The sequence below is a fragment of the Saccostrea echinata genome, unplaced genomic scaffold, assembly GCF_033153115.1.
Source record: "Saccostrea echinata isolate AGI-Se365-2 ecotype Australia unplaced genomic scaffold, CSIRO_AGI_Sech_v1 ptg000009l, whole genome shotgun sequence".
NCBI classification, from domain to species: Eukaryota; Metazoa; Mollusca; class Bivalvia; order Ostreida; family Ostreidae; genus Saccostrea; species Saccostrea echinata.
This window is the reverse complement of record NW_026889758.1, coordinates 2,310,261-2,336,150: the sequence shown is the minus strand read 5'-3', so window position 1 is coordinate 2,336,150 and position 25,890 is coordinate 2,310,261. Positions and strand designations below refer to the sequence as shown.

Here is a 25,890-nt window from a genome sequence, read left to right as displayed (position 1 = left end):
CCTCTAGAAGTTTCACGCATCGTAATGCAATCCTTGCGGAACTCGTTTGGCAATTTCCTTCTAACAACAAACGTTGCTGATGCTGGGAAGAAGGGGGAGTACCGTAAGTGTTGGATTTTTTTTTTTATTTTTCTTTGTTGTAAAATTCCTCTACGTTTAGAATTCACACAATACAGTTTTTTGCTGGAGTGGACCTACCTCTTGGTTTCATATATTTCCCTCATTAATCATATTGATTTCATATTCTGAAACTTAACAGCTTGAAGGTTTTTATGTTTGAAGGAATGTGTGTCAAAAGGTAAAAATAAACCTTAACTCTTTGAATCTGAAGAATTTTATTACACCATATGACACCAAAATGTATGAACTGAATGAAATTCACTAAATGCAATATCATTGACTTACAGGTGTATATCATGTATATAGTGAAGAAAAGTATATATAGCTCATAAACAATCGTTAAATTAATAATTATAGTACGTTAATGAACAGACTGAATGCTCATCCAGTATAAGAATTCAAAATTGTTGAAATCTTGCAAGTATGACAGTTCAATTTAAAAAACATAGGTATAATCAAAGATTACAAAGCTCACCTGGACGAATGCTATCTATATTAGTATCTAATGGCAAGTCTCGTATCATGATAACTTTTTTTTCTGGTTAATGTGCATCTCAAGATCAATATCCATACAAATTTGGTTTAAGTAGGACTTATAGTTACTTAGGAATAATTTTAACCTGTTTACTTAATCAAGAAAATTTCTGTCAATTTTAACATCCAAAGTAAGCCTGGAAGCGCATGTCCATCCTTACATGCATCTTTCATGCAAGATTAATCATAACAGGCCATAAAATTAAAGAGCTACTCCAATAACAATACCCTTGTCACTCATCTGGAAAATGTAGGTCAGATTCAGAATCCAAAGCAAGTCTGGAAGTGTCCATTCCTAGATACATCATGCATACATGCTAATTTAGTAAAAAAAAAAAAAAAATACGGATAAAATTCACTCATGTTAAAAATGAAGGTCAGACCCAGTATCTGAAGCAGGTTGGGTAGTGTACATACCTCGATGCATCATCCATGCAAATTTGGTTGAGGTAGGATTTATAGTTACAGTTGAACTTCGGTATCTCGAACACGGATATCTCGAATACCATGAATATGTCAAATCGTTTTGAAGTCCCAACTGCTTTTTCCTTAAGTATTATACCCTGGATATCTCGAATCCTTGGATATCTCAAAGTATTTTCTCGGTCCCTTTGAGTTCGAGATAACAAGGTTTAAATGTACTTGGGAATGGACCTGCTCGAAGTCGAGATGAGCTAATGCTATACTCCCAGCATCACTACTGCCATCAGCGTTAGCATCAATGTCCTGATTAAGGTTTTAGGAGCAAGTCCATTCCCAAGTAACTTTAAGCCCTACCTGGACCAAACTTGCATGGATGATGCATCTAGGGATGGACACTACCACACTTGCTTCGGATGCTGGATCTGACCTACATTTTCCAGATGAGTGACCAGGTTAAATTTTTTGGAGCAGGTCCATTTCCAAATGACTATAAGCCCTAGCTGGACCAAACTTGGATGATGCATCTAGGGATGGACACTACCACACTTGCTTCGGATGCTGGATCTGACCTACATTTTTCACATGAGTGACGAGGTTAAGTTTTTGGAGCATGTCCATTTCCAAATAACTATAAGCCCTAGCTGGACCAAACTTGCATGGATGATGCATCTAGGGATGGACACTAACCAACCTGCTTCAGATGGTAGATCTGACCTAGATTTTCCACACTAGCTAATTTTAGCCATATTTTAACCAAATTAGCATGGATGATGTATATATCCAGGGATGGACATTTCCAGACTTGCTTTGGATTTGGAATCTGACCTACATTTTCCAAATGAGTGACCAGGGTAATACTTTTGGAGTAACCTGTTATTATTAAACTTGCATAGATGGTGTATCTAAGGATGAAAACACCAAATTTATTTTGGATGTTGGAACTGACAAAATTTTTCTTGATTAGTAAACAGGTTAAAAGTTTTTTGAGCAGGTCCATTTCAAAGTAACTATAAGTCTTACATTAACCAAACTTGCATGGATATTGATCTTGGGATGTACACTAACTAGATAAAAAATATGATGTGAGATTTGCCTTACTTATAGATCTATATCATTCATCGAGGTGAGCTTTGTAATCTTTGATTACCTATGTTTAGGTTATTTAAAAATGTCAGTAGTGGCTCTGCCTATACAGTTGAGCTGTTTTTATTCACAGGAAAACATTACATGTATTTGTCATCAACATTTCCAAATTTTGCCAATTTTTTTTTTAAATTAAAAGGGAACAGGACCCTTTACCAAAAAGATCAATTAAACCCTGTATATTTTTCTCCAAAATAAAAAGCTTCAGCATGTGCCAAGGAAGGAATCCACCCTTCACTTAATTTCTGTAAGGAGAGTCATACATGTCAGTCTTAGAAATGCATATGTTTTTTTGTTTTTTTTGTTTTTATAAAATAATTATGATGAATGTGCAGAATAAACTATTAATATGATTTTTTTGTTTATGAAAAGGGAGAGTGCTCACTCATAAAGCATCCCTTTGTTACCATGGTGACGGGGGAATGACAATGTTCCGAGTGAGCCACATCTCTGTGAGTCGGAGGCAGCAATGGTCGTCTACCCACCACGCCTTCTTTGGTACCGTCCAGCCCCGAGGGAAGCAGCCATGCTTTAGGGGGCTCTTTCTGGGGGTCATAGCAGGGATCCTGTTGACCATTGGAATAATGTTAACCTGGATAGGTAATTTTATTGTAAATGTATGTTTCATCTACAAATCTAGCATTCTGTATCATGTGTTCATGAACATGGATAAACTGGTTTACAAAAACCTGTATCTAAGAAATTAAAATTTTGCAACTAAATGAAAACTTAATTTAGTTCATGTGTCCTTTACCTTTAGATTTTAGAATAGAGTAATTATGATTAGGTTTCTTTGATTTACTGAGATGTGTGATTCTAATTCTCTGCAGCTGGATTAAGTGGTATTGTTGAAGCAGGACCCATCTTGATTGGTTTTTCTCTCATAGTGTTCCTTGTCGCTTCATGTCAATTCTTACAAGCCAGAAAAGAGCAGCTTCTGGAGAGACAGGCTGAGGAGGTAAGAACATATGTACAAATAGGTCAACTCAGGAGGCTGAGGAGGTAAGAACATATGTACAAATAGGTCAACTCAGGAGGCTGAGGAGGTAAGTACAAATAGGTCAACTCAGGAGGCTGTACAAATAGGTCAACTCAGGAGGCTGAGGAGGTATGTACAAATGGGTCAACTCAGGAGACTGAGGAGATAAGTACAGATAGGTCAACTCAGGAGGCTGAGGAGATAAGTACAGATAGGTCAACTAAGGAGGCTGAGGAGATAAGTACAAATAGGTCAACTCAGGAGGCTGAGGAGATAAGTACAAATAGGTCAACTCAGGAGGCTGAGGAGATAAGTACAAATAGGTCAACTCAGGAGGCTGAGGAGATAAGTACAAATAGGTCAACTTAGGAGGCTGATGAGATAAGTACAGATAGGTCAACTCAGGAAGTACAAATAGGTCAACTCAGGAGGCTGATAAGTACAGATAGGTCAACTCAGGAGGCTGAGGAGGTAAGTGCAAATATGTCAGTACAGGAGGCTGAGGAGATAAGTACAAATAGGTCAACTCAGGAGGAGGCTAGGGAGGTAAGTACAAATTGGTCAACTGAGGAAGCGGCTGGGGAGTAAGTACAGATTGGTAGACTCAGGAGGCTGAGAAGGTAAGTACAAATAGGTCAATTCAGGAAGATAAGAAGGTAAGTACAAGTAAGTCAAATCAGGAGGCTGTGTAGGTAGGGCTGGGTATTGGCTGGAATTTCGTATTGCAATGTTTTTAACTGTATTGTGATATGTATTGCAATATTTTCAATGACAGTTAAAATGCTCTTTTTATTATTTATTTACCTCCATCTTTAAGCAACGTGTGTAAAACAATTATAATTAAATTGTTGCAAATTTTTTTTGTTAATTTCACTACAGTTTTTGAATGAAATGCAACCATACAACAGCAACCTAACCGTTTGGTACTGAGTGGAAAGATTGAATGTTTCTGACATATTAAATTTAATTTTTACTTAAGAAATCTAAAACCCAAGCAGTTTGCTGGGTTATCAGTACTTGGAAAAACGTATTGCAATACGATATTTTTCTTAATGAATTGCAAGAAAAAGGATAGTCTATGAATTAAAACTTTAAAGCAATTACAGGCTTATTCTTAAATACATGTTTGGTGTAGACATTTTTCATATGTTCTAAAGAGAAAGAAATTTTGAATATGATTTCTATTCTACAGCAGAGAAGACAAGCTTTAGCCACAATGGCAGTAAATCAAGACGGAGAAGATCCCCCCGAGACTGTCATCATCGAGGCCCTTACTCCAAGTGAAATGTACAGGTAAGAGTAAAATGTACAGTTAAACAATGAAATGTACAAGTAACACTGAAATGCACAGGCAAAATTTACAAACAGCAGTGAAATGTACAGATAACAGAAATGAGAAATGCACAGGTAACAGAAATGTATAGGTAACAAATATTCAGGTAACAAGGAAATGTACAAGTAACAAGGAAACGTACAGGTAACAGTGAATTGAACAGGTAATGAATATACAGGTACAGGTAAAATTTAAAATTTACTGGTTAAAGGAAAATTTACAAGCAACAATGAAATGTACAGATAACAAGAAAATGTACAAGTAACAAGGAAATGAAAGAGTAACAAATGCAGAAGTAACAAATATACAGGTAACAAATTTACAGGTAACTAGAAAATGTACAAATTACAAATGTACAGGTATAATGTGAAAATGTACATGTAACAAATTTACAGATTACAAGGAGATGTAAAAGTAACAGTGAATTGAACAGGTAATAAATAGAACAGTGAAATGTACTAGTAACAAGAAAATGTACAGCAAATATTTGTACTAGTAGCATTAAAAATTACAGCTGACAATGTACAATTAAAAAATGTACAGGTAATAACATTGTTGCAAGCCATTTTTTGTGTCCATTCTGCTTGTGGAAAAAGAATGGACACAGAACCTGAGCTTGCAAAGACGAGGTAATTACCATATATACTCATCTATAAGTCAGTCGGCCTATAAGTCGGTTGTATTTTTTGAGGTAATTTTGGTAGGATTTGCCATTGACCCACTTATAAGTCGGTACAAATTTTTGCCGGAATTGGTTGACAATTTCAAATCAATGCTCTGATGTTTTAACCTGGTTTTAATTAATATTTTTTAGAAATGACGCCAATATTTAATTCTAAGTCATTAAAAAATAAAGAATTCACACTTAAGGTAAAAATGAACTACAATACCATAAACTAAAATATGTAAAAACTTGTACTTTATGTATAATCTTAGCATACATAAATGATATACTATATCCAGAATTTATTCAACAATAATCGTCAAAAATGTTTATAAAATACTACATTTGGTTGTCCAGAAAAATGCCATTTTTTCAATGACTCGCCTATAAGTCAGATATAGAGTTTGGGACCAATATTCAACTCCCAAAAAAACGACTTATGGGCGAGTCTATACGGTAATGCACAGGTAACTTAGAAATGTATTTGTAAAGGAGATACACGTAGTTACGGTTAACTATTAATTATTATCTACTAATTTGAGCTGTGTCAAGAAGTACATTTGTTGATCAAGTTTATATAATTTTGAATTAATGCATGTACATGTGATTTCGTAGTTAAAAATTTTTCTTTTGTTAAGTTATTCACATAGCATAAATTATATTTTGTATCAAATTTCATGTATAAAAAGCTTTCTCCAGAATGTAAGAGAGACTCAACCACAGGATGTATATAAAGTGTAGGGATTTCCATTTGGAGTGATATACAGGCAACAAATTCAAAGAGCTGTGCATAATAGAATGGCACAAAAGCCATAAAACACATACCCTCATGACCATCTTCAAAAAATATCAAAGTCTTGTGATATCATTCCTTTCCAAAATTGTGTAGAGGAATGATATTATAAAAAAAAAATTAACCTTGCAAAGATGACTTGCCCTATAATAATACATATTGTTTGTTCTTTCTTATGTTGAAAAGGTTAAATATGAATGAAAATATAAATGTATTCTGCTTGAGGAGAAACTTATATTTACTTGCAGCAGCACTGATAACAATGCCCCACCAAGCTACATGGAGGCCACCGAATCTGATCTGAACCACTCAGTTCTTCTGCCTGAGGAAGTGAATGAGCAGATAGAAGACCCACCTTCTTACGCAGAGGCAATGAGCACTTCCTGTGTAGAGATCTGTCCAAGGGGGACAACTCCAGCCAGTGTGTGCTGGATCCCTCCTTACTATCCACATTTATCTCCCCCTGAACATTGTTATTCAAGTCTCAGTGGACCTCCTATAATGATGACATCATTAGACGGAGAAGACATGGCGGACACTGAGGCTCCAGTAATTATGACATCATTAGATCGTGAAGGAACAGAGAACAATGAATCTCCGATAATTATGACATCATTACATCCTGAAAGAATGGAAAACAATGAACCTCCCATAATTATGACATCATTACATCGGGAAGGAATGGAGGACAATGACCTTGAAATTAGTTCAGATGTGGATGAATTCTCAGACACAAGCAGTTCACACAGACCCAGTGAAGAAGTCCAGAACTAGACCCCTGTGATTCTAGCTGTTTATATTTTTGTAATGATACGTAGGCAGTGTAACTTTATGTATATTATCAGTACGGTCATAGGTTATCAAAAGGGCTCTCCTGCAGTTATTGTGAATCCAAAGGCATTTCTTGATGAATTTACAAAAGAGTGATGATTGTTAAACATTGTAAATCACTTCAGATCACATACTCAGTAGTATATTTAAATCAGAACACGGGGGGACATCAATCTGATTCCAATATTTTGTAACAGATTAGGTTGGGTTGTGTTGAATCGCCTTATATACAGTCAGTCGCAGAACAAAGTCTTTTTAGATAATCTTGTTGCTGATAAGACAAAAATCAAACTGATTTGAAAAATTTTGTCAGATAATGTTGTTATGTTTCCTACAGGTTTGATTGGGGAGAGTGTGCTATTGATGTATATACCGATATGTATTTGTTGTTAGTTCAGTGGTTGTGCTGTCATTTTGTCATGTGACCAAAGTACAAGTGACATATCAGAATCCATTAGATCAAACATTTCCATATGATATTGTTATATTCTTGTGAAATAAGGGGAGGGGGGATACAGTTTTACAATAACAAGATGCCATTTACATTTCTTGCCTTCAGTGTACTGAAACCTTTCAGAATGTGTATGCTAGTATTCTGTTAAATCCATTGTAATTATCTACATGTACTTTGATCCCATTTTTTATTAAACTGTTTTTACTACAAAGCAATTCACACACTGAGATATTTCTTTTTTAATAAATTTTTAAATTTGACATAATACATTTGCAAAAATATTTATGTTATTAGGTTTATTCATTCATCACACACTGTATCCATAGCATATACAAATCTATGGATCTGGCGTGCATGTACACATGTACTAAGAACTAAATATTTTATGTGAACAAGTGCCCGTACTGCAGTTATCCTAATCTCCCATACATAAATTTCTGTGTTTACGGTATCAGATATCATACACTTCATATATAGTACATATATGGTTGATGTGATATCATACATACAAGTGAACATTGCTTGATGTGAATGTTATTGAGATGTTTGTTTGTATATATGTATAATCTTAAGTGTTAAGAATAAGAGAAAAAAATGAAGACAGAAGCAATCTCTTTATTATAGTCTTTTACAATTTATGTCATTAAACTTAAGAGATTCTGCTAAATCCATTGTTTCATGTAAATTCTGAGAGAATTGTATACTTTAAGTCATCCAAAGGCTTGAATGAGCTGTTCTGAATTATTCACCTCATTGTCTGTTTGTCTGTTAGTAAATTTTTTGTTTTCATTATGATAAGTTCTTTTACTGGACCAACTTGCCACAAAGCAAGGAAATTCAAGTTTGTCTAAATGTAATGGTTAAAACATTATTTTTTTATTTCAAATTGACCTTAGGAGAATTTAAGCTTGTTTTTTTTAACTCACCTGAACTGAGCTCAAGTAAGCTTTTCTGATCACCTGTGTCCAGCATCCCTTCTTTTGTCTTAATGCTGTCTGTCTCTTTGTCCAACCAAACACTTTCAATAAACAATACACAAGTATTTCTTACACTTAACAAACATGTAGACACAAGACTTCAGATATAGTATCAATTAACATTTTCAAGTTTTTTTTTACTCTTGAAATTCTTTTTATGAATATTTACAACCTAAAAATGGCAAGTTTTATCATAGAATGATTTTTCTTTTACAACATGTGCCACATCTCTTCCATTTAAGATGTTTTGGAAAGGCTATAATTTGTAAATATCAAGCCTTATTCAGTTTGCTGTAAACTGAAATCGAGTAATGATGAACTTGAAGTTTTTGTCCATTTAAAAAGGTTTTCACATATACATAATGACACTTGTCAGGAGGTAAAATGTTACTCAGGTGAGCCTTGTGGCCCTTCAGCCTATATCACTTCAGTGTATTTATTGAATCAATCTCAAATGTTATTGATCTACAAATAATTAATTTGCAGTAAAAATTAGAATAATCTTGTGTAATCCATGCAATGCTTTATAATTAAAGTCATATAAGTTACACAGAGATAATGAACTAATGCATTCTTATTTCAAAACCAAACGTGCATTTAAGAATAAATTCCCTTTTTCACCAGATAATATCATCAATATTTATTCATAGAAGTAATCTTGTATAAATGATACAGTTGTGCATTTGATAAAAAGCTTTTAGAGTTTATTGCATATAAATTGTGGAAAAAATGTTTATGTATGGACCAACATTGCTTGTTACTGGTATTGTATACATGTACATGTATTATCTGAATTAAGTAATAATAAAATAAATTATTGTAAAGTTGTTATTTTAGTGATCAATCAACATTTAACAATGTATTGTTTATGTGATTTTATTAAAATTTAAGGGGGCCGACTGGGGTTTCCACTGCGCAATACTTCGCACATCATAATAAAATGAAGTGTATTTACTTTTTAAAGCAAGTATTTTCATATATTTAATAAAATTTAACAAAATTAAGAAATCACAGGCTAATAAAATCTAATCACAATTTTATATAACTGATTTTTAAAACAATTTTTCAACCGATGGGTAGATTGACTTCATAATAGTGATGTTATGATAAACTTAAAATTTAAACCATAGAAATTTGAGAATCTCAAAATAATTTTTGTTATTTTTTGTATAAACCCTTTGTATCGGTCGTATTTTGTAGTACTCCATAAAAACAGGAAAATTTCATTAATTGACGTTATTGACATTTAGAGATGCCCCCCCTGGAAACCAGATTGTAGAATTTTGTGTGTCTTGCATATAAATAATGCACAATGTAGTATTACTCATCATACATTACAATTTGAGAAAAAGTCTATAGTAGTATTTGTATAAATTACTTTAAAGGACGAAAAATTGGCACTTTACCATAAAATCCTAAAGTAAATGTACCTGTATTTTTTCCCTTAACTAGGCATGTACACTAAAGTTAATGTCACTCAATAAAACCCCAGTCGGCTCCCTTACAGCGAATTACAATATACAGGTAAAGTTAGCTTGCTGGATAGCTCAATAGGGTATACAATTTGGTCTAACAAGTATCACATTAGGTTTGAATCTAGGTCACGAAGTTACTCAGGTGTATCATTAGATTTTACAGGTAAATGTGAGTTTATTTCAATGTTGAATGAAGTCACTTGTATGTGCCAAGGTGTTCTGCTGTAAATAAATGCATTATTTTTCTTTAATTGCAATTTTTTTCAGTAAAATTGTATGCTAGCTCTTTCAGTAATGCATAAATCTTCCGCATACTATCCTTCTAATTGCTCAAAAGTCTTGTCACTTCCGAAATTAAAACCTACATGATTTATAATCTATTTTCATGACCTACATGCAATTTCAAATTAGAGGGTAAAATTTTTCTTTTGGACAAAAGTTTCATTCTTATCAATAAACAATAGCAACAGCCACTCAATATTTGAAAACTGATTAAAAAGGAGAGAAAATATTGGGGAGGTTGAGGATGGAGGGATTAAACTATGCCTATGCCAACTCTTGGGGCCCATTTTATAAAAGAACTTATGACTAAGTCTTAAAAATTTTTAACATGATAGTTCTTAACTCTCATCACCGAATAATTTTGTGGGATTTTGCTTTTATAAAATTACCTATTTTTTTTCATATAAAGTATAAAATATCAATTTATACAATGTAAAGATTAAAATAAATTGCAAAAGTGCTTAGTTTTAGTCATAAGTTCTTTTGTAAAACAAGCCCTTAATTCAAATTTTAGATTTTCAGAGAGTTACAGAATAAAGAAATTTGATGGGTGTAGAGATGTTGATCATAAATTAATTCAGTACAAGTTATATTTGTTATTTATTATTAAATTATTTAATATATTATTAATATTTATGTGTTTATTTAAAATCCATAAGATGAAAGAAAAATGAAATGGAAAGCTTACTTCCTTACTTGTTAAACAATACCTTTTGCAAGGACAAGGAAGGAGGAAGGGGGGTTGTCATTCATTAATGCTGCATATTAACTGAAATTTGCAATAATTATTAAAGAAATTTTATTAAATGCATTAATTTACAGCAGAACACATTGACACGTATACATGTGGATCCATACAACATTGAAATTAGGGCTGGGACGATACAACTTTTTCTATATCGATACGTATCCCGATATTTGAGCCACGATACGATATGTATCACGATATGTTTAATTGGTTATAAATCCTTTTTTTATATTGAAGTGAACAAAACGTTTCTTCACATATAAGAATAATTTATTCAAAGAAGTTGTATATCTGTTGTAATACTTAATTATTTTGCACAAGTGGTCTTAATTATTATGTATTTTATATTTATATTTATATTAAGCATATTTATTTTACATATTAAACCCAAAATGTTAAGTAAACAAAGAAAAACATTAGTCAGAATTTTTTGGGCGATATGTCGATATTTCTTCATATGTATCGATATGCGTATCATCCTCACATTGAATCGATATTATCGATATCTCGATATATCGTCCCAGCCCTAATTGAAATCAACTCACATCTACCTGTAAAATCTAATATTACACCTGAGTAACTTCATGACCTAGATTCAAACCTAATGTGATACTTGTTAGACCAAATTGTATACCCTATTGAGCTATCCAGCAAGCTTACTTTACCTGTATATTGTAATTCGCTGTAAGTACATACAGTCATACCTCCTTATCTTGAACTCAATGGGACCGAGCAAAAACTTCGAGATATCCTAGGATTCAAGATACCCAGGGTAAAATACTTAAAAAATAAGGGGTTGGGACTTCCAAATCTCTTCGACATATCCATGGTATTCAAGATATCAGTGTTCAAGATAACGAAATTCAACTGTGCTTATTTTTTATGTACAAAGTTTCTGATAATGTTTAAATTCATATCCCACCACCCTCCCCACCTCCTATAATACAGTACCTACAACTGGACATGTAACTTGTATCATCCCCCCACCTCCCCACACCCCAGGACTGGTATTATCCCCTCATCCTCCCACCCTCCACAGTTCAGTACGACTGACATGTAACTTGTATCATCCCCCCACCTCCCCACACCCCAGGACTGGTATTATCCCCTCATCCTCCCACCCTCCTCAGTTCAGTATGACTGACATGTAACTTGTATCATCCCCCCACCTCCCCATACCCCAGGACTGGTATTATCCCCTCATCCTCCCACCCTCCACAGTTCAGTACGACTGACATGTAACTTGTATCATCCCCCCACCTCCCCACACCCCAGGACTGGTATTATCCCCTCATCCTCCCACCCTCCTCAGTTCAGTACGACTGACATGTAACTGGCAATCGAACCCATCTGACTGCCATATTCCTCCCTTCTTAAAGGTCTTCAGCCCCCTAAGACCAGAGACATATATGTCTCTGCTAAGACACCAACCCAGGCTCTTCCCTGGCAGGTCTTTCACCTGTCCATTTCAGGGCATGGCATGGCACCAAATGAACGGGAGAGGAGAAAAATGCGATGGACCAGACCTGGATTTGAACCCAGGCCCCTTGAATCTCCAGTCAGGCTCTCTACCAACTGAATATCTGGCCTCCGGTGATCGAACCCGTCTGACCGCCACAATTGATTATGACGTAGCCGCTCATATGGGGATGGTCTTGGACAAATTAATCCAACTCACAGATATTTTCACAAGCAAAACAAAAATTTTTAGGAATGGGAAAAGGGGAAGAGACAAGCTGCTCTCTTTCATCAGTTCACGACAACTTTGTTAAGAGGGGTGAATGTCCTAGGACTTTTTCTCTTCTATCTTTTTCGTGGCCCGCGTGGCGCAGTGGTTAGAGCAGTGGTATGACTGCTCTAGAGTGGCGAAGTAAGGAGTTGATCCTTACGTCGCGGGTTCGAATCCCACTGTGGGACATGGAGACCGGTCCTTCGGATGAGACCTTATAAACCGAGGTCCCCTGTCGCAGTAGGTGCTGGCACGAAAAAGATCCCTCACTGCTCAATGGCCGTAAGTGCCGAGTATAGGACAAAATTTGCAGCTCTCCATCGGCAAGTGGTGGCGTCTCCATATGAGTGAAAAATTCTCGAGAGGGACATTAAACAAAATACAATCAATCAATCAATCTATCTTTTTCTTTTTGGTTACTTTATCATGTTAATTATGAATTAATTTATCTGAGGGTTGGGGTGGATGGGGGTGAAGTCAGGACCCACAAGATCCTCACACGTTGAATAAGAGAGTTCTATTTATTATATAAGCCACGAACAAAAAGGGTTTGTCAGGTGAGCGTTGTTGCCATTGGGCTTCAAATTCATTTCCGGTATTATACTAACTACCCAGAAATATTCAAGATTTTACACTGCTAAACATCATTTCCGGTAAAAAATGTCAGCTCTCAGGTCCACATGTTTATTTAAACGAATACTTTTTAAGGGACCAAACATCAAATGTGATTTTTATGATAACACTAGAACTATAACAAACGTTAAATATTTATATCGACCAGACACATTACGGTCCCCGCTAGGTATTTGTGCGTGTGTGTTTTTCCGAAGGTCGACCGATCGGTGGTTTCATAGCAGGAGTGTTACATATAACAACAGTGTTACGTCAGACTCAAATGTGAACTATGAGAAGGGAGAGGAGAAAAAATCCAAGTGGAAGAAGTATGGGGAATATTTTATGTGGTTTACACTCGCTTCTTTTTCAGCAGGCTGTGTTTACGGTGCATATATTTTAGGTGAGATAAATCTCATAACCTACCGGTTGGTTATTTTGTAGATAATGGAAAACTTTTAAGTTTTGTTTATTTTTGTTGGTTTTTTCTTTCTTTCCAGTATCTACCTGTCCACTTCTCTAAAGAGAATAGTATCTACCATGTTTAGTTTAAATGAATGCTGACTGAATTTTCTATTGTGAAAAATGATACCGAGCCTCTATTGCTTGAAAAGTTGATGGTCTAGAATATTCTAAATTTGAGGAATATGATTGGTTATGCACAGAATTAAGATCAATATAGTAAACTAAATACAATATACTTTTGTACAAACATTATTTATGGCTTAAACACACCCTGGCCCTATTCTGTAAATTTAAGTCCATAAAGCACAAGTCTTAGAGTGAAACCCTATGAACAAGAATTCAGGGCTATATGTTATTTGACATAAAAAAAAAATCAAGCACAGTGCCCTTGATAATGGTTGATAATGGTTAGCAAAAAATAAATTTGTAAACCTTTCAAGGATTGAGTAGCAGAAAAACACCTAGCTGACTTGATTACATATGCAGCAGTTTGTTAAGAGCAGACAGGTCAATGCCTGCAGGGTACTCTCTATACTATATAAAATTTGTTCTTAGTCAGACTAGTATAAAACACAGTTGATAATTGACCCTCTCAGAATTCAGTATTCTAGATTGTTAGATTACAATTCATTTTCACTTGATTTGCCAGTAACATTCAATTCTCACTATAAATGTACATTATTTTTTTAGGCCTACCACCAACAGACCCAGAAGGCAACGTAGTAAGTTTGACAAATCTTCTTTATATCGGTGCATCCTAGCAGTAGTTCTGTATTTTTGATTGATTTTTCCCAATTACTGTACGTAGTTTAAGTCATTACCTGTATGTATACGTCTAATACAATAGCCACTGTAAGTAAAACATTTATACATTGTTTGTAGGTCGAGGATGAGTTTGGAAAAGGTAAGATTTTTTTCATGGTTATGTACATTATAAAATGTTTTACATTTAATTGTAAAAGGATACTGTACATTATTCATAGCATTGACAACATACAATGCAACATCATGTTGTATGAAACTATGATTCATTAAAAAAAGAATTCCCACATAAAAATTATTTAAAATTTAACATATCCTGATTATGCCAAGACTGTGTGTATAATAATCATCTACAATGTAACACATCTTGTTGTTTGCTGCAGGGTTCTCCATTCAAAGAAGTGTTGCCACCTTTAAAATAAAGAAACAGGTATATTTTTTTTAACATTATTACCTATATGTAACATGCAGTCTATTCCAATGAGTCATTATCATGATTATTGGCCCTTCAGATTTGGGAACAAAGGGGTTCATCTTCTTCACTGTACTAAAATAAATGTTTGCATATTCTTGAAAAATTTGTTTTTAAAATACTGTCTGTAATAAGAACTTTATTAATCATCGATAGGGAACATGCACCAGTTAACTCTGAAATCATAATCATAGACACTTGTCTAGGTGAATCAGACTGTACACTTGTTACTTTTTGGAATCACAGACACTTGTCTAGGTGAATCAGACTGTACACTTGTTACTTTTTGGAATCATAGACACTTGTCTAGGTGAATCAGACTGTTCACTTGTTACTTTTTGGAATCATAGACACTTGTCTAGGTGAATCAGACTGTACACTTGTTACTTTTTGGAATCACAGACACTTGTCTAGGTGAATCAGACTGTACACTTGTTACTTTTTGGAATCATAGACACTTATCTAGGTGAATCAGACTGTACACTTGTTACTTTTTGGAATCACAGACACTTGTCTAGGTGAATCAGACTGTACACTTGTTACTTTTTGGAATCACAGACACTTGTCTAGGTGAGTCAGACTGTACACTTGTTACTTTTTGGAATCATAGACACTTGTCTAGGTGAATCAGACTGTACACTTGTTACTTTTTGGAATCATAGACACTTGTCTAGGTGAATCAGACTGTACACTTGTTACTTTTTGGAATCACAGACACTTGTCTAGGTGAATCAGACTGTACACTTGTTACTTTTTGGAATCATAGACACTTGTCTAGGTGAATCAGACTGTACACTTGTTACTTTTTGGAATCACAGACACTTGTCTAGGTGAATCAGACTGTACACTTGTTACTTTTTGGAATCACAGACACTTGATGAATCAGAGTTTATACTTGTTACTCTATAGAGTTAGTTACACTTGGTGAATCAGAAATTATATTTGTTATTCCTTGAAACTATAGACACTCAATGAATAAGGCTTTACACTTAATACTCCATGAAGCTATAGACACTTGATGAATCAGAATTTACATTTGATGGATCAGACTTTACACTTGGTGAATCAGACTTTACAGTAGATGTCTAGATGAATCAGACTTTACACTTGTTACTCCTTAAAACTATAGACACTTGATGAATCATATTTTATACTAGATGAACCATACTTTACACTTAATGAGTCATACTTTACACTTGATGAATCAAACTTTACACTAGATGAATCAGGCTTTACACTTGATAAATCAGTTTTTACACTTGAGGAATCAGACTTTACAATAGATGAATCAGATTTTAGACAAGATGAATCAGATTTAACACTTGATAAATTAGATTTTACACTTGATAAATCAGACTTTACACTTGATGAATCATACTTTACACTAGATGAATCAGACTTTACACTTGATGAATCGGACTTTACACTTGTTGAATCAGACATTACGCTTGATAAATCGGGGTTCACACTTGATGAATCAGATTTTACATTTGATGAATCAGACTTTACACTTGATGAATCAGACTTTACACTGGCTATACTCTGATAACAGGAGATGGAGGAGCCCTCCAGAAAGAAGCTGCTTCCAGAGCCCCTCCAGCCCCCTTTTGTCCAGCCCCCATACACACTGGTCATGGAGATCACTGGTATCCTGGTCAAGCCTGAGTGGACGGTAAACTCTCACTCATACAAATAAAGTAAAATGTGTCTTACATTCATAGAGGGTACCTGCTCATAACTAACTTTAAATAACTTTTAACTAACTAACTCATAACTAAGTTTGTAAAGCCAGACTGGTAAAATGTGTCTATGTTTATAGAGGGCACCTGCTTATAACTTGAAACAAACATAAAGTTTGTCAAGCCAGAGTGGACAGTAAACTTTCTAAAATGTTATATGATGATGAGCATGTACATGCTTTAAACTGCTCTCAGAAGTCATCTTAATTGTTGCTATTACACTTACAGATTAAGAATGGATGGCGGTTTAAGAAGAGACCAGGGGTGGATTATTTCCTCCAGGCTGTTGGGCCACCTCTGTTTGAGACCGTTGTTTACACCTCTGAGACTGGCATGGTAGAATCAGTTTGCTACAGCATTCATTCATGAATAACATACACAGTGATAAACTCTTTTTAGAAATGAAGGATACAAATTTTTCTTTCAGAATGCTGTTCCTGTGATTCATAGCCTTGATCAACAAGGTCACGTCATGTATAAGTTATACAGAGATGCCACGTGGTATGACGGTAAAGATCATGTCAAAGTGAGTATTAGATCAACAAGGACACGTCATGTATAAATTATACAGAGATGCCACGTGGTATGACGGTAAAGATCATGTCAAAGTGAGTATTAGATCAACAAGGACACGTCATGTATAAATTATACAGAGATGCCACGTGGTATGACGGCAAAGATCATGTCAAAGTGAGTAATAGTTAGATCAACAAGGTCACGTCATGTATAAGTTATACAGAGATGCCACGTGGTATGACGGCAAAGATCATGTCAAAGTGAGTTATAGTTAGATCAGCAAGGTCACGTCATGTATAAGTTATACAGAGATGCCTTGTGGTATGACGGCAAAGATCATGTCAAAGTGAGTAATAGTTAGATCAACAAGGTCACGTCATTTATAAGTTATACAGAGATGCCACGTGGTATGACGGCAAAGATCATGTCAAAGTGAGTATTACTTAGATCAACAAGGTCACGTCATGTATAAGTTATCCAGAGATGCCACGTGGTATGACGGCAAAGATCATGTCAAAGTGAGTATTACTTAGATCAACAAGGTCACGTCATGTATAAGTTATACAGAGATGCCACGTGGTATGACGGCAAAGATCATGTCAAAGTGAGTATTACTTAGATCAACAAGGTCACGTCATGGATAAGTTATACAGAGATGCCACGTGGTATGACGGTAAAGATCATGTTGAAGTAAGTAATACTTAGATAAACAAGGTCACGTCATTTATAAGTTATACAGAGATGCCACATGGTATGACGGCAAAGATCATGTCAAAGTGAGTGTAACCTTGATCAAGGACACATGTGTATGGTAAGGTTAAAAAAAATAGCACAAAGATTACATCTTAGTCATAAAACTGTGCAAAAAAATCTCTGAAAAATCTAGCATTTGAGTCACCATGTTGTATTGATTGAAGATAAAAATGCTTGACCTAACAGAGTGTGAACTTTTTTATATTTGAAGATTTGTTTTTTGGTCATACATCAGCTTTTAGGAATTTTATAGAATTATAAATCCCAAACAGCAGAGGTTTTATTTTCTTGCAAAATTTTGTGATAGAGATTATCAGATATACTGTCTCTACAACATGTAGTATATTTTGATCTATATTAGCTAATTAATTGTCTGCCAGACTCATAGTGTTAAATTGTGCAAGAATTGATCCCTGAACCAGTATTTTAATTTACTGATGAAGTTTGAATTTATATTTTTTTCCAGGATTTGTCCTATTTAAACAGAGATTTAAACAAAGTTATAATGATCGACTGTAAACCCAAATCTGTGAAGCTGCAGAGGAACAACGCATTCGTTCTGAAAGAATGGGACGGGGATGAGAATGACACCACGTTGTTTGATCTGGCTTCTTTTCTACAAAGTAAGTCAGTTGTTAGAGAAAGGGGGAGGGAAAAAGGCACCACTTAAATATAGCATAATATCTACCAGATAAGAATTTTATAATAACAGGAATTTACTTTAGCCCTTCTTAGTGTATATAATGTAATAAATTTCATCCTTTAGTGTATGCATCAATCTTTCCATGAATATTACATTCTCTGTCAAATAGGTTATGAATAAAATTCTGATATTCTGACCTTATACAAAGAACTTAAGAATGAAATTAAAATCAACTTCAACAATCTCTTTTATCCTTTACATTGGATAACATTATTTAACTGTACATGTCAGAGGAATTCAAGCATATGGTGTTGTAAAAGCCTTGTAAAAAAAACTAAAATAAGTGTTATCTTTTTTTCAGCATTGGCACACAGTAAGATTGAAGATGTCCGTACAGTGTTAGAATACTACATGCAGTTTGATGACCCTATTGCCAAATTTAGAGAAAATCAGTTACTCCTTCAGGTTAGATAATTATTTTACTGCCACAAATTACAAGAACATGTACTTTAAGGAGTTAGATGGAACTCAGAGCCTGTAATAGAAAAATGACAATGTACCAACTACACATTATAGAGATGTACATTTGTAATTGACATTTTGATGTAGATGTCATAAACTTGCTTATTTTTGTATACTGACTACACATTATAGAGATGTAAATTTGTAATTGACATTTTAAAGTAGATGTCATAAACTTGGTTTATTTTGTAGGAAGAGCAAGAAAGACAAAGACAAGAACAGGAGAAGCCAAAGCAGAAATCACCGTTTGATTTCGCCAAGTCATTTAGAAAGAGATAGCTCAAGAACAAGTGGCTGAATGGTGGAAATATCCCAATGTAACAAGTATAGAGTGCTTTCTGCATCAGTGTGAAGTGTAAAGAAACAAGTGAAAACTGCATCAGATGCATGACAATATCATACAAATGCATTCACTCTAAATTGAAATAAAATCATGAACAATACTGCCAGATGATGAGACTGTCAATAAAATTGTTTTTATACTGTGTAGATTATTGTTGATATATTTATCTATAGGTGTGCCCAACTTTATGACAGAAAATTGTTTAAGAGTACTTGTTTTGAAACTCTTTTATCTATGACATTTTTTATTTTGAAAAGAATTAGCAAATGTGACCTTTACTATAGTTTTCTCATTGGTGAAACTCATGTAACTTCACCTTCATCTTAAGAATAATGAATAGCATGAATAACAAATTTTGTATGAATTTTTTTGTCCCTGCTTTTTGTTGAAAGTTGGGGATATTAATGTAGGTCTGTCTGTCCTTCTGTTTGTGTACTTTAGTTACAGAACGATATTTAAAAAAAAGTGCTTTAACTTCTGCAAAGAAATTTTATAACTCCCTAAGATTTAAAGAAAACCCCTATTGATTTAAGGTCAAAGGTCAAGGTGATTTTTTGAATTGAAGTTTTATATAATAACTCCTAATGACTTGAGGAAATCCCCTATTGATTTTGAGGTCAAAGTCCAAAGTCAGAAATTCACGTATTGTATAAAGTTCTTAGGTGATAACAAGTACTCTTGGAGATTTTGCAATGAAGCTAAAGGTGATCAATCTCTGTAACTGAATAAAGACCCTTATCGATATTAATGCCAAAAGGTGAAAGGTCAAGGTCAATCATTGTTTTTCTTTTGCTATCAGCATTTTTTAAAGGTTGTCTGACCCCCTTATTTTGTCCTTAAGTGAGGGACATAAATTCCCCGAACTAGCTTGTCATGGCACACTTTTTATGCCCCTCCATGAATATAACCACTATTAGACGCTTTAGTTCTGTATACTGGTTTGAAAAAAAATATTCCATTTCGATCACTTTTAGGCTGGCTGAAATTAATTCTACATTTAACATCACCTATAAACTTCAAAAACCTACAAGGGTGGGAGAAAAAAATTAAAGAATTTCAAACAGATGAGTATTAACTAGAATGCCAAATTGTTTGTTTTTTCAAAGTGCCAATTTCTCCGACACCTACGCACGCAGGTGATGTTACACATAGAATTAACTTTGAACAGCCTTAAGCACAGATTGAAAAAAACAAGATACATTTCAAATTGATGTACCATTTGGCATGTCCTATGGACATTTTTCTTGCACTGAAAAGCCATGACAGATTTATCAAGTTCGTTTACTCTACTGCAATGTACCGATCACGGTAGCTCAGTCGGTAGAGTGCTCACACCGTGATCAGGAGGTCGTGAGTTCAAATCTCGGCCGCGACTGACCTAAGTTGATAAAAAATGGGTAGCAACTGTTCCTTTGCCATGCACTCGGCACTTCGGATGAGACCTTAAAAACCGAGGCCCCGTGTCACGGCAGGCGTTGGCACGATAAAGATCCCTCACTGCTCAATGGCCCTGAGTGCTGAGTAAATGTCAAAATTTGAAGCCCTTCACCTGTATATGGTGACGTCTCTATACGAGTGAAAAATTCTCGAATGGGACGTAAAACAACATACAATCAATCAATCAATCTTCTGCAATGTAAAACTGGTGTTTCTTCAGAAAACTTGAAAAAATTCTTTTCAATGGGAAAATAGGAACTTTATAACATAGAAATCCAGCAATTTCTGATTTATTTCTTTAGTATGAATATATACTTAACAGTAACATATTTCATGGATGTGAAAACATTGGTACATCATAAATCAATGATTAAAACGATGTGTATTGTATACATATACATGTACTATGTTATTTCAATACAAGTATAACAGGTAAACCCAGGTATATCAGACTTGCTGGGACTGACAACAAAAAACCTAGTGATATACAAGAATTCAATAAAGTTGAAACTCTTATTCAAATGAAAGGAGCCTGGAGTTACTTCCCTATTTCCCTGGTCTTTGACATTATACTTGTGTTTGAGATACAGCTGTATTTATATGTCTTCTGGATTTGAGCTGGACCAATGCTTTTATATGGCACAATTATTGACAACATAAATAAATATATTTTTAATAGCATTTTTTTTTTTACAAAAGACTGTAGCAATGACAACAATTAAGGTGAACCTGCTTTTTTGGGGATTTTTTTTTAATCTGAAGTAACATACTTGCCTATAAATGGGAGTCAAATTTTGGTTCAAAACTCTATGTCCGACTTATAAATTCCATTTTTCTAGAAGAGGAAATATAGTAATTATGTATCAACTCCAGCGATAATCATTTATAAAGGTCAGAACTTAAAGATTCTTTTAATATAAGGAAGGGAAGATCTAAGGTTACCTTATGCATAAAACTTGTGCTTAGAAATTTTAAAAATACTATTTTTGTTTGATTTGTGAAAAGATCAAATATCAATGTGATTCCCCAAAACATACTTTAAAACATGTGTAAGTACAATAGAATATTGATCAGAAATTGGCAACAGATTCTGGCCAAAAAAAGTACCAACTTATAAGCGGATCAATGGCATATTTCTCCAAAATAGTCTGACTTATATGCAAGTATATTACGAAATTTTTTAATTAATTTATGTATCAAATTGACATATGAATTCTGTGAGTCTCTCCAGTGCTCTGTTATTCATATCACAAGTATACATCCCTTTGCTAGTGAGAAAGGCAATGTCCACAATAGCATAAAGATCTCGGAATTTATCCCCGTAGAGAAGTTTTTCTGAGGTTTGTGGGGGCAGGGCGTGAAGCTCTTTATGATGTATCACTGCTACTGTCACTGATTTGGAACCTGCCAAGAAGGGCGAAAATTTGTTAGGAAATTAAATTGCAGATCTGTTGCACTTTAAAGCTAATTCTTTTGAAAAATTTGGATTCAAAACTCACACTCAATTCAATGACCTTTCTTTCAATTTCCCCTGAAATTAAATTTGTCAAGGGACTCCAGAGAAATGTCATATGATAATTTACTAGTTTATACAAATTCCCACCATTTCAAATTTTAATTTACACCTTGTATTCATTCTTAGAAATTTAAACTGCAATGCTAGATCTTAACTTTGTTTTACAATGTATATAGCTAGTGTTCTAAGACACAGCTGTGATGTCTGATGCATTAAGACCATACTTACAGTTGACCTGCTGAAGAGCCTGTTCCACATCTGTCCCCAGTCTGGAGGCGTTAATACACAGAACTATCAGGGGTTTGTTTGAGGACACAGATTTAGCATCAGAGGTATACACAATCTCCAGTTGTCTGCCCCTGGTGGCCTCCAGATGCCCCATCAAGATGATTTGTAGCTCTGATCTCACCGCAGTAGAAATTTTCTCATTCATTGATGGGGCATATATGTATATTTGAACTTCAAATAAAAGAATAGGATTTATATAGATAGAAGTATTGCAATAGTGTATTTCATGTGAATTTTATAGTTAAAACTGAAATTAAAGAAGAGGGTACATGATATGTATTTTGGTATTTAGGTTTTATTTTATTGAGTAATTAAATATTCACTCTTCCTTAACAAACTTTTTTCCCTTATAATATATCTAGATACTTAAATGTTAATGGCCAATGTTTCAACCAATCTGTGCAGTTTTGTTGCAAAAGATTAAAATTTTCATCATTTCCCTTGTAATTACCAGGTTTTTTACGCATTGCTTCCTCCAAGCGATATTTCAATCTCTGCACTTCTCTTTCCAATTCTCCATTTTGATGTTGAAGTGTTACTCTTTCACGATCCTTTTCTTTCCATCTCCTCACTTCTTTTTCTAGCTGTTCTTTATCACTTTGGAATCTTTTTCTCTCAGAATCCACATAGTTCTTTTCCCTCAATAATTCATCATAACTTCTTTTCAAATCATCAAGACTACGTTGAAGAACATTTGCTTTATGCATGTAATCAATTTGATCCCCACGAGAAGAACGTGGTGTGTTCAATAAGTGTTTAACTTTTTCCTTTCCATCAACCAGTTTCTTAATTTCATCACTTTGTGAATTTATTTCTCTATGCATTGACTCCTATAATGAAGAAGAAAGTCATGCATGCATCTTAATTTGGATTATCTAAATCATTTAAATAGGCATCTAAAATCAAACATATACAATTTAGAGATACAGTTAAGCCTACAAAGCAATTTAATGTGCTCTACATATTTGTATTGCCTCTAAATCCACCAGCAGCTAGTCCTCTGACTTATGTCCCTTGGGTCCACGCTCCACTGGTTGGGGCTAATTTTGTCTTATATTGAATGTTCATCATACTTTTGAAAATTCTCTTCATTCTTGAAAACTTTACAAGCAGATTGTATGCAGAATTAATCCCCTGAGAAAGCTGTGAAATTTGTGTCCCCAGGCCTCAGGCTGCATGGTGGGACCAAATTGATCATTTGCACTATATATCTAACAACAAAATTATACAAAGAGTCACAGTAGCCTAATGGTAGGATGCTCATTCACTCCTTGATTCCCATTCTTGCCACATGTCAAACCTAAGATGTATGATACAGGTAGTGACTGTTACTTCACAAAGTGCCTGGCATTAGATGTGCAAGTCACAAGGCTTTTGGATATGACCTTAAAAATTATGTCCCCTGTTATGATAGGTGTTGGCATGATAAAGAACCCTCACTGCTCAATGGCCCTGAACTCCGAATAATGGTGTAAATGTGAAGCCCTTCACTGGTATTTGGTGATGTCGTATATGAGTGAAAAATTCTTGCAAGGGAGGTTAAACAACAAATAATCAATCAATCTAAACTACATGTTCACAACAAATGAAATGACTTCTAATTTTCCATCATCAACTTTCCCTATATATGTAGTCATATTCCACTATCTCCTGCATGTGGTATTAACGTCTACCCAACTGATAAGCTACAAAAGAGCATGTTCTTCTAAACTGAGGCAGGATGCTGATAAATAAGTTGACGTAATAGGGTTATCAACTATCTCATTTAAAGTCAGCATTTCGCAAATTCTATGGAACTATTGTTACAATGACCTTGTTTGCAAATACAGCGTATTATTTTATTGTATTCAATTATGACTCGCATGTTTCCCATAAATTTTTGGCCATTATTTTTTCACAAATTTAACTATGGATTACTCTGTTTACCTGATTGATGTAAAGGACTTATAGTGATTGAAGGATGCTTACTGACCTCCTGGGAACCTGTACCCACCTTTGGTGTTTCAAGGGTACATTAATTGCTTTTGCCCTGTTAAAGATTCATATCCTTTTCAGGATTGCTCACTCTGTTCACTGTTCATTTTCTTCACTTTTACATTGTTTTACATTAAAAACATAATTCTGATCGAGCAACTAAGACATAAGATTCATGCAATGTGATTATGAACAAAATCTCAGTCTTCTGCCATTTATATGTAAAATTCATGAATGGTAATTGGTTTAGAGAGTTTTCAGTTCCACATTGCATTGATTATAACCTGAGAAACTCAGAAAGCCACCAGCAACTAGAACTTGATCAAGTTGTTCCATTATGGCATCAGGAGAACTCTTTTAACCTGGATAAAGAGCTTCCTAAGTGACCTGGATTGCCAGAGAGTCATGATAGACAGGCAACCACTCATCAGCACCAGTTACATCTGGAGTACCCCAGGGCTCAGTCCCAGACCCACTACTCTTCCTTCTCTATATCAATGACCTGCCAGATAGAGTAAAATCAACTACCACACTCTTTGCAGATGATATTCTGCTCTAGGCCTACAGGAGAATCAAATCATCAGAAGATAGTCAGGTGACTGCCACAGCCCATGGGCCTGTTTGTTTGTTGTTGTTTTTTTTTTGGGGGGGGGGGGTGTTTTTTTGGGTAAATGGCACTGAACCTTAAAAATACCTGGATTCTGCCCAGTTGCAGTAGGAAATGGCATTTAAGATTTGGTCATCAGAGAGAGGAAGCGAGGATTAAATTCATAATGAATACATGAAGTGATATAGTTCCCTGGTGTTATTCGTAGCACAAAATTTTGTAATACCTGTTTTGTAGCAATGATAGATATCAAAGAATCAAGATCATTGATCTGTTTTGTGATTTCCTCATTGCTATCTTGCTTTGAAAACGAATATCCCATCATGAAAAAATCGGTCTGTTCGGGTAAGCAGTTACCTTATCTAGTACTTTCGCTTTCGGTTTGTTTCTCGTGTACATTATGTAACGTCTTTAAGTGATGGAGAAAAATGACCTCTCTATTCCTCTCCACTTATGCATTGTTTAAATGGTTATGATCAAAAGTAATTATAAAACATTATTTCATTATTTTCCGGATTAATGGTGTGTTCGCTGTGAAATTTACTACCCTCATATGATTTCCTGTTGCGAGAAGACAGAGTAAGGTATAATAGCTCATATCATAATATTTTTTTCTCTTTCCTGATAATTTGGGTAGCTAAACACAGTTTTATATAAAATCCAGGTTTTTTTTCTCAGAAGAGAGCATGCTGGGTAGGGATTTGCCTGCTATTTATATGCAGTCTACATGAAAAATGCAACTTTCTTAGCTTTATT

At 34.7% G+C, this 25,890-nt stretch overlaps 3 protein-coding genes across 7 annotated transcripts; 2 read left to right on the top strand and 1 right to left on the bottom strand.

The window, feature by feature from the left end:
• The first annotated feature begins 40 nt into the window (after positions 1 to 40).
• On the top strand, positions 41 to 9,075 carry LOC133183157 (uncharacterized). Its single transcript, XM_061318110.1, has 5 exons — positions 41 to 103; positions 2,593 to 2,820; positions 3,051 to 3,178; positions 4,392 to 4,492; positions 6,238 to 9,075. The coding sequence occupies exons 2-5, from the start codon at positions 2,643 to 2,645 to the stop codon at positions 6,761 to 6,763; spliced, it is 933 nt and encodes a 310-aa protein (XP_061174094.1). The 5' UTR covers positions 41 to 103; positions 2,593 to 2,642; the 3' UTR covers positions 6,764 to 9,075.
• A 4,062-nt stretch (positions 9,076 to 13,137) lies between these two features.
• Positions 13,138 to 19,456, top strand: LOC133183155 (mitochondrial import inner membrane translocase subunit TIM50-like). Of its 5 annotated transcripts, none has more exons than XM_061318106.1 (11): positions 13,138 to 13,500; positions 14,253 to 14,284; positions 14,445 to 14,466; positions 14,708 to 14,754; positions 16,349 to 16,468; positions 16,764 to 16,871; positions 16,963 to 16,999; positions 17,766 to 17,827; positions 18,271 to 18,427; positions 18,809 to 18,912; positions 19,162 to 19,456. In XM_061318106.1, the coding sequence occupies exons 1-11, from the start codon at positions 13,146 to 13,148 to the stop codon at positions 19,246 to 19,248; spliced, it is 1,131 nt and encodes a 376-aa protein (XP_061174090.1). In that variant the 5' UTR covers positions 13,138 to 13,145; the 3' UTR covers positions 19,249 to 19,456. The 5 variants fall into 5 exon arrangements, with proteins under 5 accessions (XP_061174090.1, XP_061174091.1, XP_061174092.1 ...); XM_061318107.1 differs by lacking the exon at positions 17,766 to 17,827 and adding an exon at positions 17,594 to 17,655; XM_061318108.1 differs by lacking the exon at positions 17,766 to 17,827 and adding an exon at positions 17,250 to 17,311.
• Positions 19,457 to 21,023: 1,567 nt separating this feature from the next.
• LOC133183154 (centrosomal protein of 162 kDa-like) lies at positions 21,024 to 25,469 on the bottom strand. Its single transcript, XM_061318104.1, has 4 exons — positions 25,361 to 25,469; positions 23,005 to 23,383; positions 22,494 to 22,724; positions 21,024 to 22,153 (listed from the first exon to the last, which is right to left on the bottom strand). Exons 1-4 carry the CDS (start codon positions 25,457 to 25,459, stop codon positions 21,939 to 21,941), a joined length of 924 nt encoding a protein of 307 aa, XP_061174088.1. The 5' UTR covers positions 25,460 to 25,469; the 3' UTR covers positions 21,024 to 21,938.
• Positions 25,470 to 25,890: the final 421 nt, after the last annotated feature.